Source organism: Cercospora beticola, chromosome 2 (assembly GCF_033473495.1).
Source record: "Cercospora beticola chromosome 2, complete sequence".
In the NCBI taxonomy this organism is placed as follows: Eukaryota; Fungi; Ascomycota; class Dothideomycetes; order Mycosphaerellales; family Mycosphaerellaceae; genus Cercospora; species Cercospora beticola.
The window spans coordinates 4842903-4866914 of NC_088936.1; the positions used below are offsets into that span (position 1 = coordinate 4842903).

The 24012-nt window shown below is 52.4% G+C and overlaps 10 protein-coding genes across 10 annotated transcripts; 2 read left to right on the forward strand and 8 right to left on the reverse strand.

Moving 5' to 3' along the window:
* Nucleotides 1–210: 210 nt before the first annotated feature.
* RHO25_003855 (uncharacterized protein) lies at nt 211–688 on the reverse strand (the record flags this gene model as incomplete). The annotated part of the gene is made up of 2 exons (XM_065602454.1): nt 211–412; nt 468–688. The coding sequence occupies 2 exons, from the start codon at nt 686–688 to the stop codon at nt 211–213; spliced, it is 423 nt and encodes a 140-aa protein (XP_065458526.1).
* A 362-nt stretch (nt 689–1050) lies between these two features.
* RHO25_003856 (uncharacterized protein) lies at nt 1051–1400 on the reverse strand (the record flags this gene model as incomplete). The annotated part of the gene is made up of 2 exons (XM_065602455.1): nt 1051–1249; nt 1300–1400. The coding sequence occupies 2 exons, from the start codon at nt 1398–1400 to the stop codon at nt 1051–1053; spliced, it is 300 nt and encodes a 99-aa protein (XP_065458527.1).
* Nucleotides 1401–2444: 1044 nt separating this feature from the next.
* RHO25_003857 (uncharacterized protein) lies at nt 2445–2859 on the reverse strand (the record flags this gene model as incomplete). Its single annotated transcript, XM_023599330.2, has 2 exons — nt 2445–2729; nt 2779–2859. The coding sequence occupies 2 exons, from the start codon at nt 2857–2859 to the stop codon at nt 2445–2447; spliced, it is 366 nt and encodes a 121-aa protein (XP_023455402.1).
* Nucleotides 2860–4931: 2072 nt separating this feature from the next.
* On the reverse strand, nt 4932–5448 carry RHO25_003858 (uncharacterized protein; the record flags this gene model as incomplete). Its single annotated transcript, XM_023599331.1, has 2 exons — nt 4932–5172; nt 5240–5448. The coding sequence occupies 2 exons, from the start codon at nt 5446–5448 to the stop codon at nt 4932–4934; spliced, it is 450 nt and encodes a 149-aa protein (XP_023455401.1).
* A 1428-nt stretch (nt 5449–6876) lies between these two features.
* On the reverse strand, nt 6877–11784 carry RHO25_003859 (uncharacterized protein; the record flags this gene model as incomplete). Its single annotated transcript, XM_023599332.1, has 3 exons — nt 6877–8838; nt 8893–8946; nt 9004–11784. The coding sequence occupies 3 exons, from the start codon at nt 11782–11784 to the stop codon at nt 6877–6879; spliced, it is 4797 nt and encodes a 1598-aa protein (XP_023455404.1).
* A 702-nt stretch (nt 11785–12486) lies between these two features.
* RHO25_003860 (uncharacterized protein) lies at nt 12487–13266 on the reverse strand (the record flags this gene model as incomplete). Its single annotated transcript, XM_023599333.2, has 2 exons — nt 12487–13135; nt 13190–13266. 2 exons carry the CDS (start codon nt 13264–13266, stop codon nt 12487–12489), a joined length of 726 nt encoding a protein of 241 aa, XP_023455403.1.
* A 381-nt stretch (nt 13267–13647) lies between these two features.
* On the forward strand, nt 13648–15168 carry RHO25_003861 (uncharacterized protein; the record flags this gene model as incomplete). The annotated part of the gene is made up of 2 exons (XM_023599334.2): nt 13648–13777; nt 13844–15168. The coding sequence occupies 2 exons, from the start codon at nt 13648–13650 to the stop codon at nt 15166–15168; spliced, it is 1455 nt and encodes a 484-aa protein (XP_023455406.1).
* Nucleotides 15169–15943: 775 nt separating this feature from the next.
* Nucleotides 15944–17506, forward strand: RHO25_003862 (uncharacterized protein; the record flags this gene model as incomplete). Its single annotated transcript, XM_023599335.1, has 2 exons — nt 15944–16015; nt 16085–17506. The coding sequence occupies 2 exons, from the start codon at nt 15944–15946 to the stop codon at nt 17504–17506; spliced, it is 1494 nt and encodes a 497-aa protein (XP_023455405.1).
* A 944-nt stretch (nt 17507–18450) lies between these two features.
* RHO25_003863 (uncharacterized protein) lies at nt 18451–21021 on the reverse strand (the record flags this gene model as incomplete). Its single annotated transcript, XM_023599336.2, has 1 exon — nt 18451–21021. The coding sequence occupies one exon, from the start codon at nt 21019–21021 to the stop codon at nt 18451–18453; it is 2571 nt and encodes an 856-aa protein (XP_023455408.1).
* A 920-nt stretch (nt 21022–21941) lies between these two features.
* RHO25_003864 (uncharacterized protein) lies at nt 21942–23246 on the reverse strand (the record flags this gene model as incomplete). Its single annotated transcript, XM_023599337.2, has 1 exon — nt 21942–23246. The coding sequence occupies one exon, from the start codon at nt 23244–23246 to the stop codon at nt 21942–21944; it is 1305 nt and encodes a 434-aa protein (XP_023455407.1).
* Between the last annotated feature and the right edge of the window lie 766 nt (nt 23247–24012).

A 24012-nucleotide genomic window follows, 5' to 3' on the forward strand; every position in this document is an offset into this window, starting at 1 on the left:
GGAATCATTAATCTTTCGGCGCTTGCTGTATTGTTTGGGTCGTCCGATTCGAGCAAACAAATCTGCTTCCGACAAGGCAAGAATCTCTCTGGCGTCGCTGGCTGTATCTGTATGGCCCACGAATGTACCTCTCGATTCCACTACTTCCCTAGAAGCCACAAATAGCGTGTTGGTAAAGGGTCAACCTTGCGTGACTTCAATTCAGGCCTTTCACATCACCGCGCAGGCCTGACCCGCAGTCCACTTCTTCCTAGCCTCCCCATTGCAGACCTCCTCCGTCGAAAAATCGCTCTCCTTCACCAGCACAAATTTGTCCTTGCTCTCGCCATTGCTGTCACCATCCGCATGTTCGCAAGCTACACCCTGACCCCTGATTCGGGCCACAGCCATTTCATATTTCGCGCCGATGTACCTGCGACAAAAGTTAACTGCAGAATCGAGCGTCCTTCTTCCAGTTTCGAACTGACTCTAGCAGATACTTGCTCGACAGACGTTTCTCGAGCTCAATCTCGTTGATGTGGTTGCCACACTGCGTACAGTACACCTTCGGGGCATGTCCCTGTTGACTCAATCTGTTCGAGGCGATCTTGTCCCAGCAGATGTCGCAGACATCGTTCTTGTGCGTCGGACAGCTGCCGCGGAAGCAATGCGGTGCTGAGAATTGGTAGCAACCCTGGCAGAAGCGCATATTTGCGAAATCTTTGCTGTACTGGAAGTTTTACTGTTGGACTAGCTCTGCAGGCCTGGGAAGAACAAGTTCTGGAGCTTAGAAGAAAGTGAACAGAAGGTCGAAGTCTAGACTAGGGCACGCACGTGCCAGCGAAGTGAACAGGCGATTACTGCGGACTCGATGTTTGTTCCACCTCGTAGAGCGTTGGTTGTCAAGGGATTGCGAGCTCTGTCATTGTGTGCCGTTAAGCTGTCGAAGGCTTATTGGATTTTGTTGGCAACTCCTTTCGCGAATTCTGACATTGTGTGCCCATCGTTATCGAATGTTTCGTGTGCTGCTATCACACGCCCATTACTCCACGTCACGTTTCTCGATGTCTTTCACATCATTGAACATGCCTGTTCCTTCGCCCCAAGTTGTCTGCTTTGCGTTTGCTGAATCTTTTGCATTGGTACATCGTCCTTCTCTACCATGACAAAGTCGTTGATGTCTTCCTCGTACTCATCCTCCACATCCTTCTCTGCAACCTTGTGTTCTCTCATTTTTGCCAGGGCTATCACGTGTCTCGCAACAGTGTACCTATCATATATCAGCCACACACTCGACCAACGATTGTCAAGTTGACTTACTCGTAGCACACCTTGGTGGAAAGCCGCTCCTCGAATTCAGTTTCATCGATTGTGTCACCACATTGGATGCATTCGATCTCTTCGGCTCGACTCAGGTACATGTTCCTCTGCGCGACTATGTCCCAGCAGTGGCTACACACCTCGTTATAGTGTGTCGGGCAGCCGCCACGGAAGTTGTGCGGTAGTAGGTTCTTGAAGCACGCCTTGCATATCATATTTGCGAAATTTATGCGGTGCGTTTGTGATAAGGAGTATGTTGTTGATACAGTCGTGGCTTCTTAAAGAAGACGCTTTTGTAGCCAAGGAGAAAGTGAATGATGCGCTGAGTCGGTGTTAGCGTAAGCACATGCCAGCTGGGCGAACTAACAGTCTTCACAGCAGACTCGAGGATTGTCCAACTGTTTGTCCAGTATGCTATGCCTGCAAAATGCTGCATATATTTTGCGGGAGTCTTTGCATTGCATATATCTCACCACCTGATGTCAAGCTTACTGCTGCCAAGCTTCGATGGCAACCCTCTAATCGCGAAAGGAGACAAAATTAGTGTGCATGAGGCATTGACAAGCGTGAAGAGCTACCAACAAGGTAGACTAGTGCAATATTCTGCATAGTACATATAGGGAAAGACGGGCATGAGTGGTGTCTCCACCATGTGAGAAAGACATACATATATGAAACATGCTTTTGAAGTTTCACTGCTTGCCACCTTGCAAACTCCCATCGAAGCCAGCAAACCCAGCAAGATCCAACGATATCGTATTCTGGTTAAGCAGAGTTCGATTGCTTGCGACAATAGTTGGCACAGGATGGTCGCTGGCTTTGCAACTAGCCACAAGTTCCATAGACATCCCAAAGGTCACGACTTCAATGGTAGTGGCATGCGGAAAGTGGTAGCTCCAATGCAACAACTCCAATGCAACAAAGCTGCCTTGTTGTTTGCGTGTGCAAGACTGGAGATCGGTGTGAGAAAGTTGAAGGCTTTATTCAAGCATGGAGCTAGTGTTGCCGTACAGGCTGACGTCCTGCGTCTTACAACATGTCCATTTCTTGGAACTCCGACTCGCACCACATGATCCATAACGCCATGCGAATCGCGTGCACCCGTAGCGTCCAGTCATAACCCGTTTGCGTTTGCCCGCAAGACTCTATGCACCTGCACCTGCGGCTTGGTTCTTGAGCTTCTGGGCCTCAACATGAGGTCTCCACTTGGCGATATCGGCCTTCGCTGCCTTCATGAACTTGGCCTCGTCGGCTGGAACCTTAGGCTTGCCCTTGATCTTGTTCACAATGGCTTTGGCACCCTTGGCAACGGCGCTGAAGATGCTTCGCTGTTGAAGCGAGTAGTTAGGCCTGAGAGAGAAATCGGCATAGTGATCGCCGAGAGCTGGGAGTCCGGCGACTGGGCTGCGGATGGAGTTCTCGGTATTATACTGCTCATGTCAGCTGCTATTCATCCATGCGAGGTGCATGAGGGCTTACTGGGTTTCCTTCGACTGGGAAAGCGAATACACCCTGCCAGAAGAGGGCAAGGACTGTGAGGAGACAAAGTGCGACGCGCATGGTTGCTGTGTTGATGGAACCTGACGGACAAGTAGAATTGAAAAGAATTGGTGCTGGCCGAGTCCTGCTCCAGGCTTCTTGTTGATCAGAATGTTGATGTGGTCTTGAGATTCTGACTGACAATGCGGTCGTTGCCAGTGCATTATATGCTGATGATAAGGATCCTCGTTCCCTGCCTTCGGAGGAACAGACTTGTGCACGAGTCAGCATCGTATGGCCGCGGTAAATTCATGCTTGTCAAATCTGAGTGCCGTTTCGGGGCATGAAAATGTTTCAAAATTGGGTCTCTGCCACAAAAGGGTATGCAGTGTCGGTAGAAAAGGGAAAATCGGACGTGTGCGTAGCCTGATGCTATGTTCACAGTAGACATGGTCCGGCAATGCAAGCAGAATCTCTTGACAATCGTCAAGGCTAGCCCATAGCCACCGCCATGTCGCACAATGTGACGGCTCAACACAACAGCCTTCGTCTCACTTCGAGTACGATATGTCCGGTATGCTATCGTTTCAGTGTTTCTTTAGATCAGGAAGGAGTCGTCATGTGTATTTCTGTGTACGTTCGACGCCTGCTATTCGACATGCAATTGTAGGGACAATGTTTCTGATCGGTGCTAGTACGGTTTTGCCGGGCTATTGAATGCCTGTAGAGCTTAGTAATCATCAACCAGTGCCACAAGGCTGCAGCATAGAGCATAGCAACCATCAAAGTCTTCGGCCATTTGTTGCGGGTCTGCCATAGCTTTGTGCCGACTATGTTGTTAGTCATGGAGCACCAGACGTGCTGCTTCCGGGCACTCGGAGCCTATTCGGTGGTCTGAGGTAGGGGCGGGATCGCATCCAGGGTTTCTGTGCAAGATGCAGTTCGTCTAAAGCTGGAACCGGATATTCTTTCGGAGTTTTGACAATACCAGCACGCGACATAGCAAATGACCGATTTGAAAAACAACACCCTTGGCTTGGCTTGGCTTTTCACCCTCACCGCAATGACTCTATGCTTGTCTTGACGTTGTGTCTTCGACCAAAAGTGACAAGCCTGAGCAGCTGTAAGGATGCCACTGTTCGGCGAATTTCCACCCAGCGATGTTGCGGATGAACCGGTTGTACTGAGGGTCGCGCTGATCTGCTAGCTTGTGGGCGAACGTTGGATGAACCGCTGGTCCTGATCTTGTCCTCGCACGCTGCACATTTTTGTGTTGCTGTTGCGGTCGCCCGCTCATGGTACTGTAATGAAGATAGCGGAAAGATGAGATGGAGGAAGTGAGGTCGTGGTCGCTCTTACTAAGACGACTCCCGGGCCGGTGTCTCTCCACTTCATCCGACTTCAACGACCAGCCAACAGCCAAGCCACCAGGTTTCACATTTCTTGCATCAGCCACCTTTGTGCTATGTAGGCTCGACATCTTTGCCACTTGATTGTTATCTGCTCTACGTGGAGTAATGGCGCTCTGCGCGCAATCTTGACAAGCAGATCTTGGCCATGGTCCACGAGATCACCCGCAATCCCTGCATTTGACCTTAGTCGAGTCTCCACAGTATGGACTCGCCGGAGAATTGCATATGCCGTACAACTTGTTCATTCCGGCTGCGAAAATAGGGACGAGGGCAACAGATTTCCAGCCTTAGGATCTTGCGATGTGCATTCGTTGCTCAAGCATGGTGCAAGGAACGGACCAAAATCTAGCTCTCATCGTACACGATGAAGCATATTCACAAGGCTTCCACATGCGAACGAGTGCTCCTGGAAGTTGATTTGTCCCGGTATGGAGAGCACGAAAGCTGAATCCTGTAGTCAGATGTCTATAGTCATTGGATCATGTGCAGCTCGAGTGTAAGCTCATACGATGGGGAAGAAATCTACTAAGGCAGAAAAGGGTGTTCCAAAAGTATGCAAGACGACAGTAGTATTGCAATGCAGCATTGAGTATAGGGGGCTTAAGACTCCGCATCGGCGCAATCAGTGATAGCAGTCTTCCATGCCTGCTCGAGAGCTCTTCTCCCAACCCGGCCACAAGCTCGCGGCGCCAACAAAGCGATGGGGCAGATCCAAGATCTTCAATCCAGCTGTTCAGAGGTTCAAATCTCCACCTCCTCGATATCGACCATGGTCCATTCCTCCTCAGCCTCGGCGTCCTTCTTGTCAACACAAATGAACCCGGCATCTTCTTCCGCTTCCTTCTCCTCTTCAGCATCCTCGTCGGCCTTTTTCTCACCCTCGTCTCCCTCGCGTCTCTTGTCGGCGGCCTCTTCCAACTTGAAGGCAGCCAATACGGCGTCCTGAACATCTTTCTCCTTCGTTTGCTTAACCTCCAGATACCTGTCTCCTCGTCAGCAAGCCCTTGGAAACAAACGCTTGTCTGACTCGAAGCAGCCTCGACACTTACCTCTCCCAAAGCTCTTCGCCAGCCCTGAGCCGGATCTCCTTGTTTCCCAGAACTCTCTCGCAGAAGCACTTGATCATTCCGTGATCCTCAATCTTCATGCCGATATGTTTCTTCCAGCAGTGGTTGCAGACCTCTCTCTTGTGAAGAGGACAAAGGACGCCGCGGAAGTCTTCAGCCGGTGCCGGGTGATGCAGCGCGTAGCGAGGCATCTTGAGTCTGTGCGATGAAGATGATAACCTGGACTGCTTTCGTGCTCAATGCAGAGATTTCTAGGAAATGTTTGCGTGAAGAGATCGTGTTGGTTCCAACGAGCCAGAAGGACTCCAATAGCGAAAAGCGCAGCTAGCGTCAAGCTTGGGCCAGGAAGTGAATGGGCCATGGTGAAAAGCTCCCTGCACCATCCTAGAGACGAAGGTCAGACATCGCTCAAATCTGTGAGGTGTTTTGAGGGAGGACAATTTCTTACTTGTCGTACTTGCGCGTTCGAACATTGCAGGACTGTAGGTTATTCGCGCCCTGCCCTCGATCCTTGACGAAGGGTAAGTGATAATAATGCCAACTTCAACCGCAGCAGCAGTGTCGTTCCACTTCTTGGGAGCGACAGACTGGCTCTGATTTCAACGCTCAGAGCCAGAAGTATGCCATATTTCTCGGCTTGCGTGATGAATGATCCGCGAGCCTTTGACGCTGTGCGATGCTCGCCGAGCAGAAATTCTTGAAGAAAGCTCCTCGTCTCTCCGCTCGTTCGCGTACAAAATAGTGCTATCGTCCCAGTCAAGCACCCTTCCTGCGTTATCCAAAGTCAGAGAAGGCCGCGCGCAGAAACGAGGCACTCCTAATAAGACCTTGATCAACGGATCTCCAGAGGCGAGGCGTAGACTGATGGTTCGGTGTTGACGGAAAGCAGTGACGCTGGGAAGTGTCGAGGTTACAGTGTCGACTCGGATACCAGGCACGACTCGCCCGACACAGCTGCGTTCGTGCTGCCGCTGTCCGGGACCAACATGCTTCCAGTCTGCTCGGCGGAGAGTGAGATGCTAGGGTCGAAGAGTGCAACGCGATTCGGGATCTGCAAAGAAAGTCAGCGCTGATGGCAATCTCCAGAATCTCTGTGCTTAAGCTTACCATCTTCAACATCGGACCCAGAGTGACGTAGAGTATATAAAAGTTGTGGTAATGCGTATATACGAAAATGAAAGAAGTCGATTGAGTTGATGGTTTCGAGAAGAAGAGAGCTCGTCAACATAAATAATTCTTCAAAGCAGGCCATGGCGAAGAGAAGGCGTTTGAGCTCCCCGGCAGGATGCGTTTGAGTAGCAAACATCTAGCTGAGCAAAGGCAACTTTTGCCTTGATTCGTTGAGGTGGTGTCGGATAGTTGCATGAACGGTAACGAGGGTGATGTCAGTTGGTCACAGATAATCAAAGAAGCTGTCGTAGATTTGTTGTATGTCTGCTTTCCGTCTGCTTCCTGCTTGTATCCGAGCCATGCCATGGCTTGGTCAAATATTGGAGCGAAGACCGAATTGCACACAGACAGGGTGAGCTCGGAGTCGAATTTCTTTTACCATCATCAGCAAAGATGCCATGTATACCAGATGCGATTGGAAAGAATTGCATACCCACAACCCTCCTCCCTCAAGCAGGAGAAACCACCCCACTAGCTCCACCCGCAAGATGATTCTGAAACGAAGTCCCCCTCCTCACCAATACCCCAGCACCCGTCTTCCCCTCTCCCTCTCCCACAACTTTCCTCCTAACCCTCCACAAGCTCTGCACCTTCCTCACCCCCTCCACAAACCTCTTCTTCTTCTTCAAACTCTCCTCATCAATCCCCCAAGCAATTTTAATCCCCTCGCTCCACTCCTTATCACCTCGAATCTCCCCTCCGACCCAACACTGCTTGCTCGGGTCAGGCAATTCTTTCCACTTCTCAAGATCGAAAGCCGGGATGACGAGATGTGTATGTTTGGGAGAACAGACGGTGGTGTTAAGTTCGCCGGCGAGGAGTTTTTTGTAGCAACCTTCTTCGAGTTGTACGTCGAGACAGTCTTTGCAGGAGTAGATTGTGCGGTCGATGTAGGTCCATTTTTTGTCGCAGTCGCCGTCGCAGGAACTGGTGAGGAAGCCTTCGAGTTTTTGGGGCTTTGGAGTGGCGGGTTTCGCGGGCTCGGGGTCGTCAGCTGGGTTCTCTGGTGTAGCCGGTTTTCGTTGATCAAGGCTTTGCTCATCGGTGTCTTCGCGTTCTGCTCCAGCGACAGCTTGTTCTTCCACTGCTTCACGAGCAGGTTCTCGAGATACCGCTGTTGTACCTTCACTCTTGGACTTCACCTCTGCGAGCTCTTTCATAGCCTCCTCGTCATCCACATAATTGAGCACGAACTCGCCGTCATCGTTCATGCGTGTCGGCCAAAACAGAGACCAAGCCGCAGTAGCATTGACATCATCATCCACAGCCTGCAAAGTGACCGCAAGCCTGTACACTCCATTCTTGAAATTGTCCATCGTCCTCATCCATTCCATGCCATGCTGCAAATACTCGCGAACGGCGTCTTTCGCCCGTTTTTCATCGCCAGCCAAGTGCCAAAATCTCGCCAATGTCAAATGGGGATCCTGATAATCCTGTTGCGACCTCAATTGCGTCAGCTTCTCCAAACGAGCAGCATATCGTGCTGCTTCAGGAGACAGTGGTAAGCTCAATCCATTTTCCTTAGCCATGTCCAGAAGATCGACAGCGAGCCTAACGGTATGCAAAGCCATGACCTCCTCGACGTTGTAGTTGTCCTTGAGCTCTTCAGACAAAGGTCTGTAAAGGTTCTCCTCCAGCTCTTCCAGAGCACGAAGTCTGTTCTCTGGGGTAGCAGTGGCTCGTAGAACGCAGGAATGGCAGAAGCCAAGATAGAGGTGAATGACCCACTCGACATCTCCCTCAGGCTCGCTGGCATGCACTTCAAGTGCTTTTCTGTAACGCTCCTCGAGAAACTCGAGCTGTCCAAGACGTCTTGCGGAATCCCATATAGGTTCGTGCAGTTCGCCGTGCGGTGAGTAGAAGTACATGGCTGCCGTTAGCCATGATCCTCCTTCCTTTTTGTGTGCTTGGGCGTCGAGATCTCGGAGGAACTGCAGCACATCTTCATGTTTATGCTGCAATCGGAGGATGTTGATCATGTGCACAAGTGACTCCTGGAATAGGCCGTCGATGTCAGGCCTCTTCATGGCCTCTTTTAGAAGGTCTGAATAGGTGGTTTCCGCTGCTGCATAGTCCTTTAGCTCGCGCTGGAGGTTGCCGTAATAAGGTAGCAGCGTGCGATGATAAAACTCGTAATATTCGTCAGCGCTATTGTCCAGAAGCGCTCCATGATCTTTGAAGAGATTCTCGATCGACTCCAGAGCGCTTTTGGGGTCCTTTGCAAGAAATTGGGATTCCACGAGACTGAATTTGAGTCGCCAATCGTTGGGTCGAAGCTTGATTGCTTCTCGCGTTCTTGGGATGGCCGCAAGAAAGTTGCCAGTGTCTATCAATGTTTCTGCCATGCACTTGTGCCATTGAGCTTGGTCGTCAGTGTCACTGATCGTTTCTTTGGCCCACTGCTCGATGCGCTAATTTCAGTTAGCATCACTAGGTTTTACTTCCAGACACTGTCCGCGACTCACCTCGACGTCGGCTGGAGTAACATCATCATACATATCTGGCGGCTGTTCACCTTTCTGTTTCAATGGCTTAGTGACTTCTGTTTCTGCTCAGTTGCATGCTCACAATCTTACCTGGTTATGATAGCCATACAGCCACCAGAACGCATCTAAGCTCAATCCACTCTGCTCATACCACTTTTGGGCCATGTATCTTGCCACGTTCACCAAGAGCTGAGTGGGACTAGTATTATCGCTGGTGGCAGAGATCACCCACTGTCGTTCCGAAGGCATGTCAAGGAGGCCACGCTGTACGACGGGGTCGCTGAGACATTTGAAGACAGGATCCAGACAGCTCGTCCCATACACCCAGTAGCTTCGCAAGAACATTCCCTCCTTCTCCCACCACGCTTCGATGAATTCTGGTTCGCGCAAGACTCTGACCAATTTACGCCCAACATCTTGCTTGGTCGCTATATCGATGTCGTCGTTGTTCGTGATCGCTCGCAGATGGTCCGCGAACCATTCATACGCATAAGTGCGGAACGACGCATATTCTTCGTCGTCAAATTTATCGCATATGGCCACAAGACATGCTTGAGCTAGTCGAACGTGACTGACGTTGAATGTTTCACGGTGGATGCGGACTGCCTGGTCTCCAAGCTTTGATTCGAAAAATGCTTCGAAGCCAAAGCGATCGTACAGATCCTCGCCTCCGAATATGTTGTTGAAGTGAGTTTTGAGCAAGCGTTTCACCAATGCGATCTCTCCCTCTTCGAGTGCAACGTGTTCAGAGGCATGCGGTTGGTGGTGAGCGCTACTATTATCGTTCGGTGCATCCTTATCTTCCTTGTCGAGGTACTCTCTAATGTCGTCAGATCTCATGCTGACCATCTTCTCGTCGTCCACGTCGAACAGGGCATAATACTTTTCTCTGATCTGCTTCTCCAGCGCGATGACGGTGAATGTATCGGCCTTCAGTCGCAATACAGACTCGCACTGCTCGACAGAGAGATCCGAAAAAGCCGTGATGACCCACATGAGCAAGTCATTCAGTTCGCGTATCTCATCTTTCCGCAGCGTGTCATTCAGGTGGTTGATCTCGCGAGCGATGGCCTGGCTTCTGGTCTCTCGGGCAAGACTGAGAACTTCTTCCACCTCACGAAAGTTCCGACTTTTGCTCAAACTGTCGAGTTTGTAGTCCAAAGCGAAATAGTCACCTTTGACACCAGTTCCGAGATCTATGCGAGCCCTCTCTTTGAGCTCAGTGATCTTATCCGCATTTCGCTCACTTTTGCTCGCAAAGATGTCCATATCGTCCAGTCTTGACTCTGCGTACAGAAGGATATCATCCTCATTCAACGACCTAACATCAGCAGGACCCGCGATTCTCAGCTGTGGGATATGACTTTCCACGTCGTCGCCCAGTGCATCCAACCCTGAAGCACGGCCGGTGAAGAATAATCGCACACGCAATTGTGCGTCCTTGTCCGGATTCATGATCTGCGTGATGATGGATGCCAAAGGCTTTCCAGCTTCAGATTCAGCCTCGTCGATGCCATCCAACACAATGTAAAATGTTGCGTCCAGATGCTTCGCCGCCTCGCCCACCAACTTCTGCCAGAGATCTGCTGTTCTTCCAAAGTCCTTGTTATTCCCGCAGGCCTTGGCCGCAAGCTTGAGATAGTCTCTGCTCACTGTGGTGGTGGAGGAAGCGAGTTGCCAGATGATGGCCTTCATGGCTTTGTTGATCGGACTCTTGTCCTGATTATCCCGGGCGAAGTAGTAGTACGCAACACATATGCGCGGGTTTTCGCGATGCTTGTCTTGCAGGTGCTTGACCACGATGCTACACAGAAAGCTCTTTCCGAATCCTTCGTCTGCCTTCACGCTGAACACATTGACATCAGGCTGCTTGGAATCCGCCCAGCGCGCGAACGACATGGAAGGCGCTTTGTACTCCAGTAGCCACTTGCCAGTTCCTTCGATATGCTTGCCCCAGAGCTCATCTTGCTTCTCGCTCCACGGCCGTTTGGTACTTTCGATGTTGAGTGCCTCGCGTAAAGTCTCGAGACGCTTGCGATCCTCATCCTCTGCCTTCCTTCGCTCCTCAGCAGTTTGCAAGAAGCCAAGTGATGAAGCGGCCTTCTCTTGGGCGTCTGCGATACTGTCCAATTTGCTGTTCAGAGAGCGGATATTCTTGGCAGCTTCGCTCATGTCTTTGAGAATGACGGTGATTTCTGTTTGGGTTTGATATGAAATCAACCTCTCCAACGTAGCCAATGCCTCCTTCACGCCATCGTCCTCGCCAAAAGCACCAATTTTCGCTGCAAGCTTGAATTTCGCTTTCCAACCTCGTGTGAGTTTGTGGGCCAGACCCATGATCATCAAAAAGTGCTCGAGCACTCGATATACTGTCAGGCGCAATCGTTTGTCCAGTTTCGTCTTTGCGTCTGTATCGCCAAGGTAGATGCGAAGTCTTTCGAGAAACACAGAAACGCGCTCCATGAGCGCAGTAATGTTATTGAACACATCGTCGTACTCCTGCACTGCGGATATGACAAAGCTGATAGCATTGAAGCACTGCTGGCTCGGGCCAAACACCATGCTCGCAGCGTTTGCAGCAATCTCGCCAAATCGTTGCACGCATACCAATGCGTTTTTGAATACCTCCTTCGCTTTGCCGGTGCTCTCTGCCGCCTTCTTGTCTTTGGGCGGGACAATCTTGCTGATAACTTGGTCAACTGTCAACGACCGCCGGTCGTTCAGGTCCCACTTTGTGATCTTGCTGCATCTTGAAATAATGTCTGCCCATACGGTGTCCAAATCATCCTCTTCGGACAGCATGGCCAGTCTGTTTGTGCGGTCAATGGGAGTGATGGGCGTGGCGGCGGACGCGCCGGAGAAGGGCGCCATCGCGTGCACGCCAGGTCTAGAGGAAAATGGGTGGGAAGGAAGTGGAAGAAGCAGAAGCATGTATACCTACTGTTGGTGATCTGCAGGATCACTGCACTAGCTGTGAAGCGGCCTCTTGTGATGTGCTTGTACGCCCACTTCCAACTGTGTGGCGCGCTCTAAGATGCAGCAATTCAGCCGCCCGAGAAGCGAGCTGAGGATGCTGCGAAGACATCTTGGACTGCGAAGGTTGTATGGTGCACTTTTGTTCGCTGCAGACTCTGGATTCATCGTATGGTCGAGGTCTTCGCTCTTCGAGGTCCGGCAAGTCAATGTCATTGTGTTGCAGTTGCACGTTGTGCAAAGGCGAAGTGTTTCGAAGGATTTGAGAAGGGGCGGCGGGCCGGTGGCTGGAGCGAGCCGCGCTATATATTCCACTTGTAGGGTTCGAGAACATGGAGAGTGTGGAGGAGCTGGACGAAGCTGCTCAGAAAATATAGGATGCCGCAGTCGAGAAGGACGAGAAATACAGGATGAGACATTGTCAATCTCAGCAGGCCGTTACTGTCGTTCATGTGCATTATGTATACAAGAAACAGGAAACACTGGAAGGACAGGGCAAGTCCAGATCCTCTGCCATTACAACAGGCTTTTCGCTCTTTCACTCTCGAGCATGACTTGCACACGTTTGCTCGAAATGGTCTGCCGTCTCTCGAAGTCCATCTACACATCCTCCTTGAACATGCTGCGTCGCTCTGTCGGACTGTCGTCTGTGCTGCCTTTCTTCTTGTGGGATGCCGCCACTTTCCCGCCTCCGTGATAGGATGTATCAGCATCAGGCCGAGGACTCATGCTGCGCATGCTGATGTTGCTCGCTTCCGCGTTGTCGCCGAATGGATTGAGGCGCGAACTGCCACCGTGTACCTCCTCATCGTATCGGTCGTCTAGCTCTCGTTGTCTCGACTTGCTTCGCCCTCTCCCAGCTTCAATGCCGCCGACTCCAATGTTGTTGTGCTCAGCGTAGCCGTGACCGCCGTAGGGTCCTTGAGCAGGATCTTGTAGGCCGAGTTCTTGCTCTTCGTAGTATCCTGACGCTTCGTGATCCACGCGCGCATCCCATGCCTCGTCTGGGTCCAGAGGTCCGAAGCCTCTTCGTCCTCCGCGTGTTGATTCACCACCATATCCGGTGCTCTCGTAGGCGCCTCCTGCCGTGCGCTTATTTCGCACCGCATTCCACTTATCAGTCACCCATCCCACGACTCCTCCTGCACGGGGCGCGGGCGCTCTATACGTCGCATCGTCTCGTCTCTTCGCGAATGGGTTCAGCGGTGGTGGTGGTAGACCTAGGCGGTTCGCTCGCCATCTCGTGTAGCTAGGGGGATACAATTAGCACTGCCGCCATGATGCCATCTGCTTGCAGCCTTACCCAATATAGCCTCCAGCACCTCCGATCACTAGGAGCACGAGGATGATGAGGAACACTCCCCAGCCTGATATCGCCATGGCCTATGTCCTTCCCATGCACCAATGCGCTCTGCTGGCGCTGCCTGAAGTTGGTCGGAAAGGTCCTCGTCGGTTCCGGGCTACAATTGCGGCGGCGGATCTGTCGCAGTATCGGGAATATTAATATGCACTTGTTGTATACGCATCAGGATTCAAAAGTGCAACGAGGAGATCAGGGTGCGAGGCTGAGTGAGCGGGCATGAGTAAGGCTGCAGGCGCATCCGTATTGAAGGCGCAGGTCGTTGGTTGTTGTCGATCCGCCGCACGGCAAGTGCAAGCGAGCTGACGTGCTGTTGATCTCGCTCATCAACTCTCAACAAAGCTCCAGCAGACACACGACGATGGCCACACTGTCGACGACCCATTTCCACAACCAGGAACATGGGCGCGTCGGAGTCCTCCGCCGCCCAGACTGAAGGTCACTTCGACGGCCGACCGGCGACCTTCTTCTACAAACCCGAAGACAGCGACGAAGAGGGCGGACTCGGTTACGTTGAAGGCTACAAAGTCTGTACGTATTGCTGTACAGATGGGAGTGCCTGACGATCATGGTTCTCACACAGTCATCGCCCGCCAGATCCTACCTCTCAATGGACTAAAATCTCCTCCAGAGACATCATCGCCTGCGTTCCGAAGCAAGGCGGCGCTGATGGCGATCACCATTTCATCTACGTAGAACAGAATCCAGGCACAGCGCAGGATTCCAAGGCATCGCCCGTCCTTTTCAGATATGCGACGCTCAACAATCCGCCTCAGCCGCTCGTAAAAGACTTCGTGGCCCCTGCCAATGGCGCCAATTGCTGGGAGTTCCGTCAAGACCGTGGTGATTTGCAGCCCCATTTTCACATCATTGTGTCGACTGGCTCGGGCACTGGTCTGGCTCCGGACGTCTGGAAGCAGCTTGTGAAACCAGCTGTCGACCTATTAAGCGTGGTAGAAGGCAAAGACTATGTGCTGCATCATACAACCTCGGAGAATAGCGTGTCCGACCTGACCCGAGATGTGCTCCTGCCTAACGCAAACCTTGGGGTCAGTCAGGGGATCTTACTCATGAGCGGAGACGGCGGCGTTGTCGACATTGTCAATACGTTGCTTTCTAGTCAGCGGAGCGAGAAGTACAAGAAGCCTAACATCTCACTTCTACCTCTTGGCACCGGAAACGCGCTGGCGAACAGTGCTGGTCTTGTACGAGATAACACTCTGGGTATCAAGGCATGGTTCCGCGGCGGCATGAAAGAGCTACCTCTGTTCCGCGCAAGCTTCTCGCCTGGCTCCCGACTGTTATTCGATGAAGCTCGCCAGGATCGTCCACTCCATGTGGAAGACGGCACCGCAGTGGCTTATGGATCAGTAGTCGCCTCGTGGGGTCTGCACGCCGGTCTTGTTGCCGATAGTGATACGACCGAGTTCCGCAAATTTGGTGTCGAACGCTTTAAGATGGCCGCAAAAGAAGCCCTAGCACCCAGCGACGGATCTCCGCCTCACATATACCAGGCCAATGTCTCCATACAGCGTCCCGGCCAACCCGAATGGCACCCTGTTCGTAGCGGTGAGCACGCGTACGTCCTTGCTACTTTATGCAATCAGCTTGAGAAGGGCTTCACGATCAGTCCGGCTTCGGCACCGCTAGATGGCAAGCTGCGACTCGTCCACTTCGGTCCCACGAGCGGTGAAGACGCAATGGCAATCATGAGCAAGGCATATCAAGGCGGCCAGCATGTGCATGACGAGCGTGTCGGATACGAAGAGATCGAAGCTTTGCGAATCGAATTCAACGAAGACGATGGTCGATGGAGACGAGTATGCATTGATGGCAAGATCATTCGAGTTGAAAAGAATGGCTGGGTCGAAGTTCGCCGTGGGCAGAGAGGTGTGGTAGATCTGATTGTTGACGAGGCGTGACGCAGGCGTTTCATTCGAAAACAAATCTGGCGTATGCTTTCTGGCCCGCATCCCACGTGGCTCTGTCTGCGTTGCGCAACGCACTTTCGAAGTCAACCGGCTCCTGCACCGAAAACAATCATCACTCCGAGCATTATACATGCAAAGCACAGCACTGCCAGCACGCCGGAAAGCATGGTACAGCGGTAAGGCTGAGTCGTCAAGTGCAGTCTCCAGCTCTCCACAATCCAGCGCCACAAACACTAAATGCATCCGGAGCCAGTTCCAGACAAATCACAACCAACGTGGCTTGCGGAGTCGCCTTTACACTGCAAGCCTCACACACCACATCTACGATACCAGATCCGATCTGGCAAAAGGACAACATCATCCCCCGCTATAACCAAATTCCAGCTCAGCCCTATGACCAACACCTTACCCAATTCGACCCTACTACCGCGCCACGTGCAAGCCATGCTGTTCTAGCATGCACCAGCTACCGCCTTTTCCCACCTGTAAGGAGTCTTGAGTCCTGGGCAGTGTTTGTGCTTTGCAGCTATAGTCTCGAGAGTTCAATGAGCTGTTGGCAACCGGCATGGCCGCGTTGCTTCTGCCACATGGCATGATGGCGTCTTGGTAAGTGGTCCAGGCTTTCGTGCAAGTGTATAACACTGATCCTGCACGCCCTTGTTGATCCTTTCCCTTCATCATCTCATAGCATACTCTCACTTCCTCAACCGATCACGAGCCCCCACGACTTCGGTGCGCTACAGCACTTCATCTCCTCACCTTCACAATGGAGTCCACACGAAATGCAGTCAGATCATTCCGTGCGTCAACAGCATTCATCACATTCGCGATCTCATACGTGAGTAAAGAGTCTCGCAGCGCAGCCATCTGGCCCAGACCACACACTGACCTTGTTCCCTTTTCTCAGGCAATCTTCACAGACCAATTCCTCTTCGCGGCGATCATACCTGTCTACCCTTACAGCCTCGAAGAACGCGTTGGAGTCTCAAAAGACCAAGTACAATTCTGGATAGCCATTCTGCTAGGCGTTTTTGGGCTCGCCAGCGTTGTCACATCGTTACCATGGGGCTGGTACACTGATCGAACGAAATCTCGCCGTGTGCCATTCATGGTCGGTCTTCTGGTTCTGCTTGGTTCGACTTTGATACTCTGGTTCGCTCGCACTGTTGCTGGCCACGTCGTAGGACGAGCTCTACAAGGTCTTGCGTCTGTCGTGGTCTGGACAAGTGGTTTGGCTGTGATGGTCGATACCGTCGGAAAAGAACACATTGGCGAATACGTCGGATATATTGGCATCGGCTTGAATGCTGGAAGTCTCATCGCACCCTTCCTTGGAGGAATCGTCTTCGCCAAATGCGGCTATCACGCCGTCTTCGGCTTGATCATCTCCATCGTCGTCCTCGACATCATCTTCCGACTCGTCATGATCGAGAAGAGATTTCGTCCCGATCCAGAGTTCTCTCTTTCAACGACACCCTGCGACATCACCCTCGAACTCGGCCACTCTGGCCAACTCCCCAGCGAGAAGAAATCCGCCCAAATTGCCATCGACCAACTCAGCCTCTCCTCCCAATTAACTCTCGTCCCCCACCCACAAACCAACGCAACCACAACACCAAATAAGACCTCCTCCATCCCCCCAATCTTCCGCCTCCTCGCCTCAATGCGCTTCCTCACATCCCTCTGGGGAATCTTCATCCTCGCCACAGTCTTCTCCGGCTTCCAAGCAACCCTCCCCCTCTTCGTCCACACAACCTTCTCCTGGACCTCCATCGGCTCCGGTCTAATCTTCATCCCCTTATCCCTCCCTTCCTTATTCGGACCCTACATCGGCTCCCTCTGCGACCGCCACGCGAATTCTTCGAGATGGTTCGCTGTAGCGGGATATATGACTTTTTGCGGAAGTTTAGTTTCTCTTCGATTCGTGGAGAAGAACACTATGGCTCATAAAATCATGCTTTGTGCGCTATTGTGTTGCGTGGGGAGTTGTATGGCTTTGATTTTGGAGCCTTTGTTCAAAGAAGTTACGGAACGTGCGGAGAGGTTGGAGAAGGCAGACGGTATTGCGAAAGCAGCGAGTGACGACGCGAAAGCTGGAGATTCAGAGACTTCGCCAGGTTATTATGGCTCCGCATACGCTTGGTTCAACATCGCGTGGTCATTTGGGAATTTCGTTGGACCGTTGATGGCGGGGATGATTATGGATCATGCGGGCTGGAAGACGATGACTTGGGCTTTGGGACTATTGGGAGGAGTCAGTGCTATTCCTATTGGGTTGTGGTGTGGTGGATGGTACTTTGCTTCTCCGTCTAACGACGAGAAGGAGTAAGGTCTTGTGGTGGCAAGTCGTTATTTGATAGCGTTCTGAGCGAAAAGCGTCACATCAGTCGAGCGTTGTATTTGTCAATCGAGAAAACCTTCATGTTCAATCTTGCCTCTTCCAGAGAAGTAAACACGGTACAGTTGAGCCTCACTGCCGTCCCAACTTTGTTGCCAATCTCCATCATGAGCAGGTTTTATGGCTTCCATCGGTAAGAACAGAAGTATGCATTTTTTCAGATCATCCATCTTCGAAAATTCGATAATTCAACAAACCGCCAACACCTCTTCCAAATTTCAAGCAAACGCCTCCAAACTCCACAAACATAATCAGAATCACCACAGATCCTAAATTCTCAGTTTCCAGCTCTCCTCACCCACATCTCACGACTTCTCCGTCATCCCACCACTTTCTTCCGATGTAACCCTAACCCTCCACCCAAGCATCATCCAGATACTGTCTCACGCAACAGCACAAGACACCACATCTCGAACTTCATCGACATCACATATGAAAAAGTCGAGATAAAAATTTGCAATGACCCCCATCAGCAAAAGAAAGTTTCCTTCAACTTTCATCCCATTTCCACGTCTCTCTACACCCCTCATCAAAGTCCTTCACATGTGTAGACAACTAGTTCACTTCAATTGATACAATCTCCCTTTCCCTTTTCGCTCCTCAAATTCATGAAAATGCCGATGCTCATCCTCAAAAAACGACTCTGTCAAAAACGCCATGCGATCCGGTTCCCGGACCATTAATCTAAATGTTCAGACGACAGACTTAAAAAAAAAACCAACACAAAAAGTAGAAAAGAAAGCTCGCCTCCGGGTCTCCTCTCGAGCCCGCTCTCTCGGAGGTCTTACACAATACACACGAATACAATATCCTCACTCCCTGCCTGTCGCGTGGAGCACTCGGCGAATCCCGTTGAAGGCTCAAGGGCGATGGCTTCATATCGTACCCACATGCCCATGTCCATGCCCATGATCCATCAACTGCACACTACAAGGCTCCTTATGATCTGGATTATGCACAGTGATAGCCTCGGGAGCAGGGGTAATGGCGTCTGTATCTGCCTGCTTCTCACTTTCCTGGACAGGTTCCACATAGACAGGAGGCGGTGCAGAACTCGACGATTCTCCACTATCGCCTCGTGATCTGTTACCTTCCCCAGGTAGCAGCGACGGCGAGGGCAGTGCGGATCCAGTAGGCGAAGGCTCCTTCAATTGCTCAGCGGCCGGGCTCGAAGAGCCAGCATGCTCGACATGTTGAGAGTGAGCCTTGTCGTCCGATTCGATCATGGCTGTCAAGGATTGAAAATTGAGCATAGGCTCGCCACCTGCTGCGGCAGCTCCAGATCGTGAACTTGTGCCGTCCATCTGAGCGCCGCCGGTACTCACGTCCAAGCCGCTCGCATTATGTGAAGAGAAGTTGGAGTTGGCTCCAGAGTCAACGAAAGAGGAAGCAGCGGACGATACTCCGGAGACGCCTGACAAGTCTCGAAAATGGTGCGTGGGACGCATTGGCGCAGGAACCGGGCTAGATTCCGACTCGAATCGCGCTCGCTGTGCTTCGAGATGCTGTTGTGCGCTTTCTGGCGCCGAGGACGCCGATGCAGGGTTGTTCAGTGTGGAGGAGGGTTCTGTCAAAGGATTGAATCCAGCAAAGTCCTGGGCGGGCTGTTTCCCTTTCCCTTGAATCTCTTCTTCAGGTATCGTTGGTTGTGCGCCCAGGTTGCTCGTTGAGCGAGCCATAGCACTCGTTCCAGCCCAACTGCTCGAGCTGTCGTTCGTCCCGACTTGGTACAACGAGCCACTTCGGCCACTCCTCTTAGCAGCTTTTTCCGCCTTCTTCTCATCCTTCTTGTCTGCCTTGGCCTTCTTCTTCGCATCTTTTGCGGCCTGTTTCTCCTCTCTTGCTTTTCGCTCCTCTTCCGCTTGCAGCGACAGCCGAATTGCTTCCATCATCATCAGATCTTCAAGATCTTCAACACGAGCTCTCCGCGAGCTGGTTCTGCCTCCAGCAATGTCGCTGCTGTCACCTTCTCGTGGGGTCCCACTTCCACTAGCGCTCGGACTGTCACCGAACAGTGTTCGTCGCCGCCTCCCAACGGCGAATCCAACTCTACCAGCTGCATCTCCTTGGTTGTTCAGCACGTAGGCTGCATTATGTAGCGCAGTAGCAGCAGCTGATCTCCTGAGCAAGTTTGCTCTTGCATCTGCAAGCTTCTTGGCCCAGTCCGGCCGGACTCTGTCCGTTGTGACCACATTTGGCGCATTCGCGGACAGAGATGTAGCTCTACGACGCCCTGTCTGCGCTTGCAGTGATGTGGATGATGACATAGCTGAAGCGTGCGGCTTCAAGCTCCCGTTCGGTTGATTTGCGTAAGCCAGACCTCTTCGGAAAGACGGTGGCTCGTAAGTCACACCGAACTGTGGTGTCACGCAGAACGGACATGCTGCTTCTTCCGACACCAGTTGTTCTGCTTCTTCCTCTGGCGGCCGCTGCTGGCCCGGCTGCTCATGCTCCGGTGGATGCGGATCCGGTCGCTTGATCTGGACGAAGCACTCCGAACAAATGGGCTGGTCGCAGCATCGAGTGTGGTTCAGGTAGGGAGGATAGTACATGAAGCAAATGGGACATTCGAGGACATCCTTGTAGAGGTAAGCTTCAAGCGGTTGGCCATTAACGTTGGGATCGTTCGGCAGCTTCACTTCTTGAGGGGTCGAATCTGGTGATTGACTTTTGTTCCCGCTCGCGAGAGATGCGAGCGTCTTAGCACGCCCTCGGAGCAGTGACGTGCCTTGGCCGGTGGGAGAGGAGGGACCAGAATTCGTCGAGAATGCCGGATGTGACGCTGATAAGGACGTCGATCTGTCCGACTGATATGACTGTGATCGGCCTGTGATGGGGACTGTCAAGCTGTTGACGTTGATTTCGGACGAGCGCGCATCGTTGGAGGCCTGCGAAGTGCTTCTTGCCATCTCTGCAGGCACTTCATCTGCAGCGGGGATCGGCAGTCCTCGTGCAGCTGCAACCAGCTGTGCTTCTGTCCATGAGTCGGAGTGATCATCGAGTCCCTTCCAGAACGGAGCCAGTCTCCGCTCAATCTGCAGCTGTCTCACGACCTGCTTGTTGAAGTCCTCGACGCCGACGTACACGCCCAATGTCACCAAATACCCGCCATCAACATGCTCTTCCCGCATACTGCGTTCCCGCTCTTTGATCCGCGCCTGCCGTTCGCGTTCTGCCCGTCGTGCTTCCCGCTCCTGCTTCGTCTCCCGGGGACGGTCTGCCTGTGCAGAATCGGCCTCATCTCGATCTCCCCGCACTATCCGAAGGAGGGATAGATTATTGCTGCTGCCCCGCGCGCTCGTGTTGCCATTACTTCGAACATATACTCGCCCGGCGGATCGTTCTGTCGAAGCTTGCTGTGAAGGTGGCGCCGTGGCGCTGGCATTTTGTCTGTCGCCAGCCGGTCTCCCGGCCTTGCGCTCGTCTTTGGATGAGCTGTTGCCCATGATGAAGTGACCGGAACTCCGCGCTTGCCGTTCTCAGCGCAGCATCCAGTTGATATTCGCGGGGCGCATTGGGCTGTCACCGGGATGGGTGCGGTCGTGGTGAATAGCTCGCCCGGGCAAGCAGAGTAGCACGGCGGTGGCCAAGGCAGCCGTTTGGTAGTTCCCTGTCGGTCGAGGTTTAGAGCACGTGAGGTGGGCAGCACGACGCGGTGAATGGTGTTTCGTTGTGGTATATGAGGGGCGATGCCGGCCGGTGGTGTTTCAGTGAGAGCGATACACGGCGCACTAAGTTGTCGGCCAAGGATGGTGGGAGTGGGGGAAAGAATGGTCCGTAACCATGCGAAGTTGGCAGAAGTGTTTTCGATGTCGTCGTCGTGGTTGTTGGGCCGCGAAGATCTCATAAGCCGCCGGACACGTCGGAGTCGCAGCAGCAGCAACAGCAGCAGCACAGCAGCCGCATAGTCACCTCTGGCGTCATGCATGCAGCGACGACCTCCGCTAAACCAGAGCTTCGTCAGCGACAAGCTCGACACCTGCACGTGAAAATGCTACTGTCCCCATCCTGTTTCACAGTGCTGCGATGGTCGGGACGGCAAACACTTCATCAGACAGCATGGGAATGCCCAACAGAGCCGCAGAGCGCGCATGGCGGCACTCGCGCGAGCAATATGCGTTTCGTCTGGTCATCTTTAACACAAATCATCGATAGCCACCATGCTTCATGTCAGCGTGAGCCGCCTGTCTATACAACCATTCAAACTCTCCCCACCTCCATGTACGGACTCCATGCTATACCCGGCCCTGATAGATCGGGGTTTAAAATTTTCAATGCGCCAAAATATGCACCAGAAATCATCCCATCATCAACATTCGCATACCACATGATGACATCGATATGTCTCGCATCGCAGCAGTTCTCGCTAGCGAAGAGCCAGAGTTGCATCATTGGGGTAGGGTATCTCATGTGGCGGCGGAGATGCAGCAGGGGTGAATGGGGCATCCGCGGCAACTTCGGGCTGCAAAAGTCGTCCATCATCTTGCTTTCTTGCGCGCTTGTTCACAAAGCCTGCGCCCGGACTATCCCAACAAAAGTCCAGATATTCGTCGAGATGCTCTTGGATGCCATCTGCCAGAATCTGCACTGCTCGTCGTCGATTGATGCTCCATTCGTGGTCGCGACTCCATCGTCCCGCGAGACGAGCAGTTTCGGCGCCGTTCTCGAGCCCATCCAAGATACTACGCCACACGCGCATCGTCTTGTCGAGCTCGCTTGCCTTACTGACGCCCATGACCGACACTCCCAATCGATTCCCTCCAACCTGCTCATTCGACTCACGCTGCCACGGCACTCCCGAAGCAGGATCACCTCTCGATCCCACCTCCGCCCCAATCTTCAACCAACTCTCCAACGCATACCGAATAGCAACAACCTCCATCCTCTCATCATATCGATCACAAAAATCACTCGCCCTCTTCACAGCCGCCCTCATTCCATCGCTCGCAGGATGCCAATCCCCCATACTCCCCAACGGCACACCCTCCCTCCTCAACAACCCCATCCCCAGCGGCGACGCATTCGGCACAACATCCACCCCCGCCTCCCTCAACTCCTTCATCCCCTGCGTAGCCAACAACTGATTCTGCAACGTAAAATTCGCATACGACATCACCGCATCCAACGGCTCCCCAGTCTCTCTGAGCACCCTCTTCGCAATCCCACAAAGCACAGGAAGCGGGTATCCCGAAATTCCAATATATTTAATCGTCCCTTCCTCATCTCTTATCCTCCTCAACTCTCTAATTGCCTCCATCGCCTCATCCTCACTCACAAATTCCACATCGTGACAATATACCAAATCCAAATACTCGCTCTTTAGTCTCTTCAAACTTCGTTGTATACTCTGATAAACCCATTCTTTCGAATAATCGAATTCATCGCTCGCGATCCGTCCGACTTTCGTAATGAGGAAGAAGTCTTGTCGAGGGAAATTCTCGCGTACGAAGGAGGAGTCGAGTGCGGAGCCGAGAATTTCTTCGGATGGGCCGTAGTAGGGCGAGGTGTCGAAGGCGCGGATGCCGTATTCGAGTGCTTTGTGGACGAGGCCTGTGGTGTCGAGTTCGTAGGGGTCGGGATTGTATTGGTAGTTGAAGGTTGCGGTGCCGAAGATGAGTGGGGGGAGGACGTCGGAGAGGCGTTGTCGCGACGAGGTTTGGAGGGTGGTCATTTTTGTGGTCGCGTCGCGGAGTGGAGAAGTAGGTTGGAGAGAGAGAGGAAGGAGGGCCGGGCACTTTCTTTGAGTAAATGTGTATGCGCGCGATCGCGCGGCGTTTTACGCCCGTCGCGAGAATGGAGTTGTTCTAGCTCGGTAACTAGAGAGAAACTGGCGTCTCGAACGGTGATGATACGCGGTACTTGCACGCGTGCCAATGGAGGACGGGAGACGAGACCAAGCAAGTAAAATCCACCTTCCTCTTTCAAACCGCAACAATGATTCTCATCGCATAGTCAGAATATTCTGACAGAAGAGAAGAAGAAGAACCACATCAAACATCTTCGGCTATCTCAGTCACGCAATACCGTAAATAGTAGTGCAGGTTGTAGTAATGCAAATCCCAAATCAGCTCCAAGATCAACAACAACAATCTTGAAGTCATCGAAGCCAAAAACGTGCTTGCGCCGGGGGTCAACCAATTCTAAAATCCGAGAGCAAGAAAATCGTCCGATACGCTCACGCTTCAGCCTTCCTCATCCCCCCGCCAGGCTGCAAGAGCATTAGTCAGTTCCAGCGTAGCTTGTTCGGCAAGATAGTACGACCGGTTCTGCCACTTCGTACGGAAGAGAAACTCCTGTTCTGCTATGATAGCTCTCGGAAGGAACGAAAGCTGTGCGATGCACGTTCCGCGCACCCGTTACTGATAGGTGCCGACAACGACGCAAAGGAACAACGACCCGACGAACCGCTGTCAAAGTTCTTCACCTCCCTCTTCTGC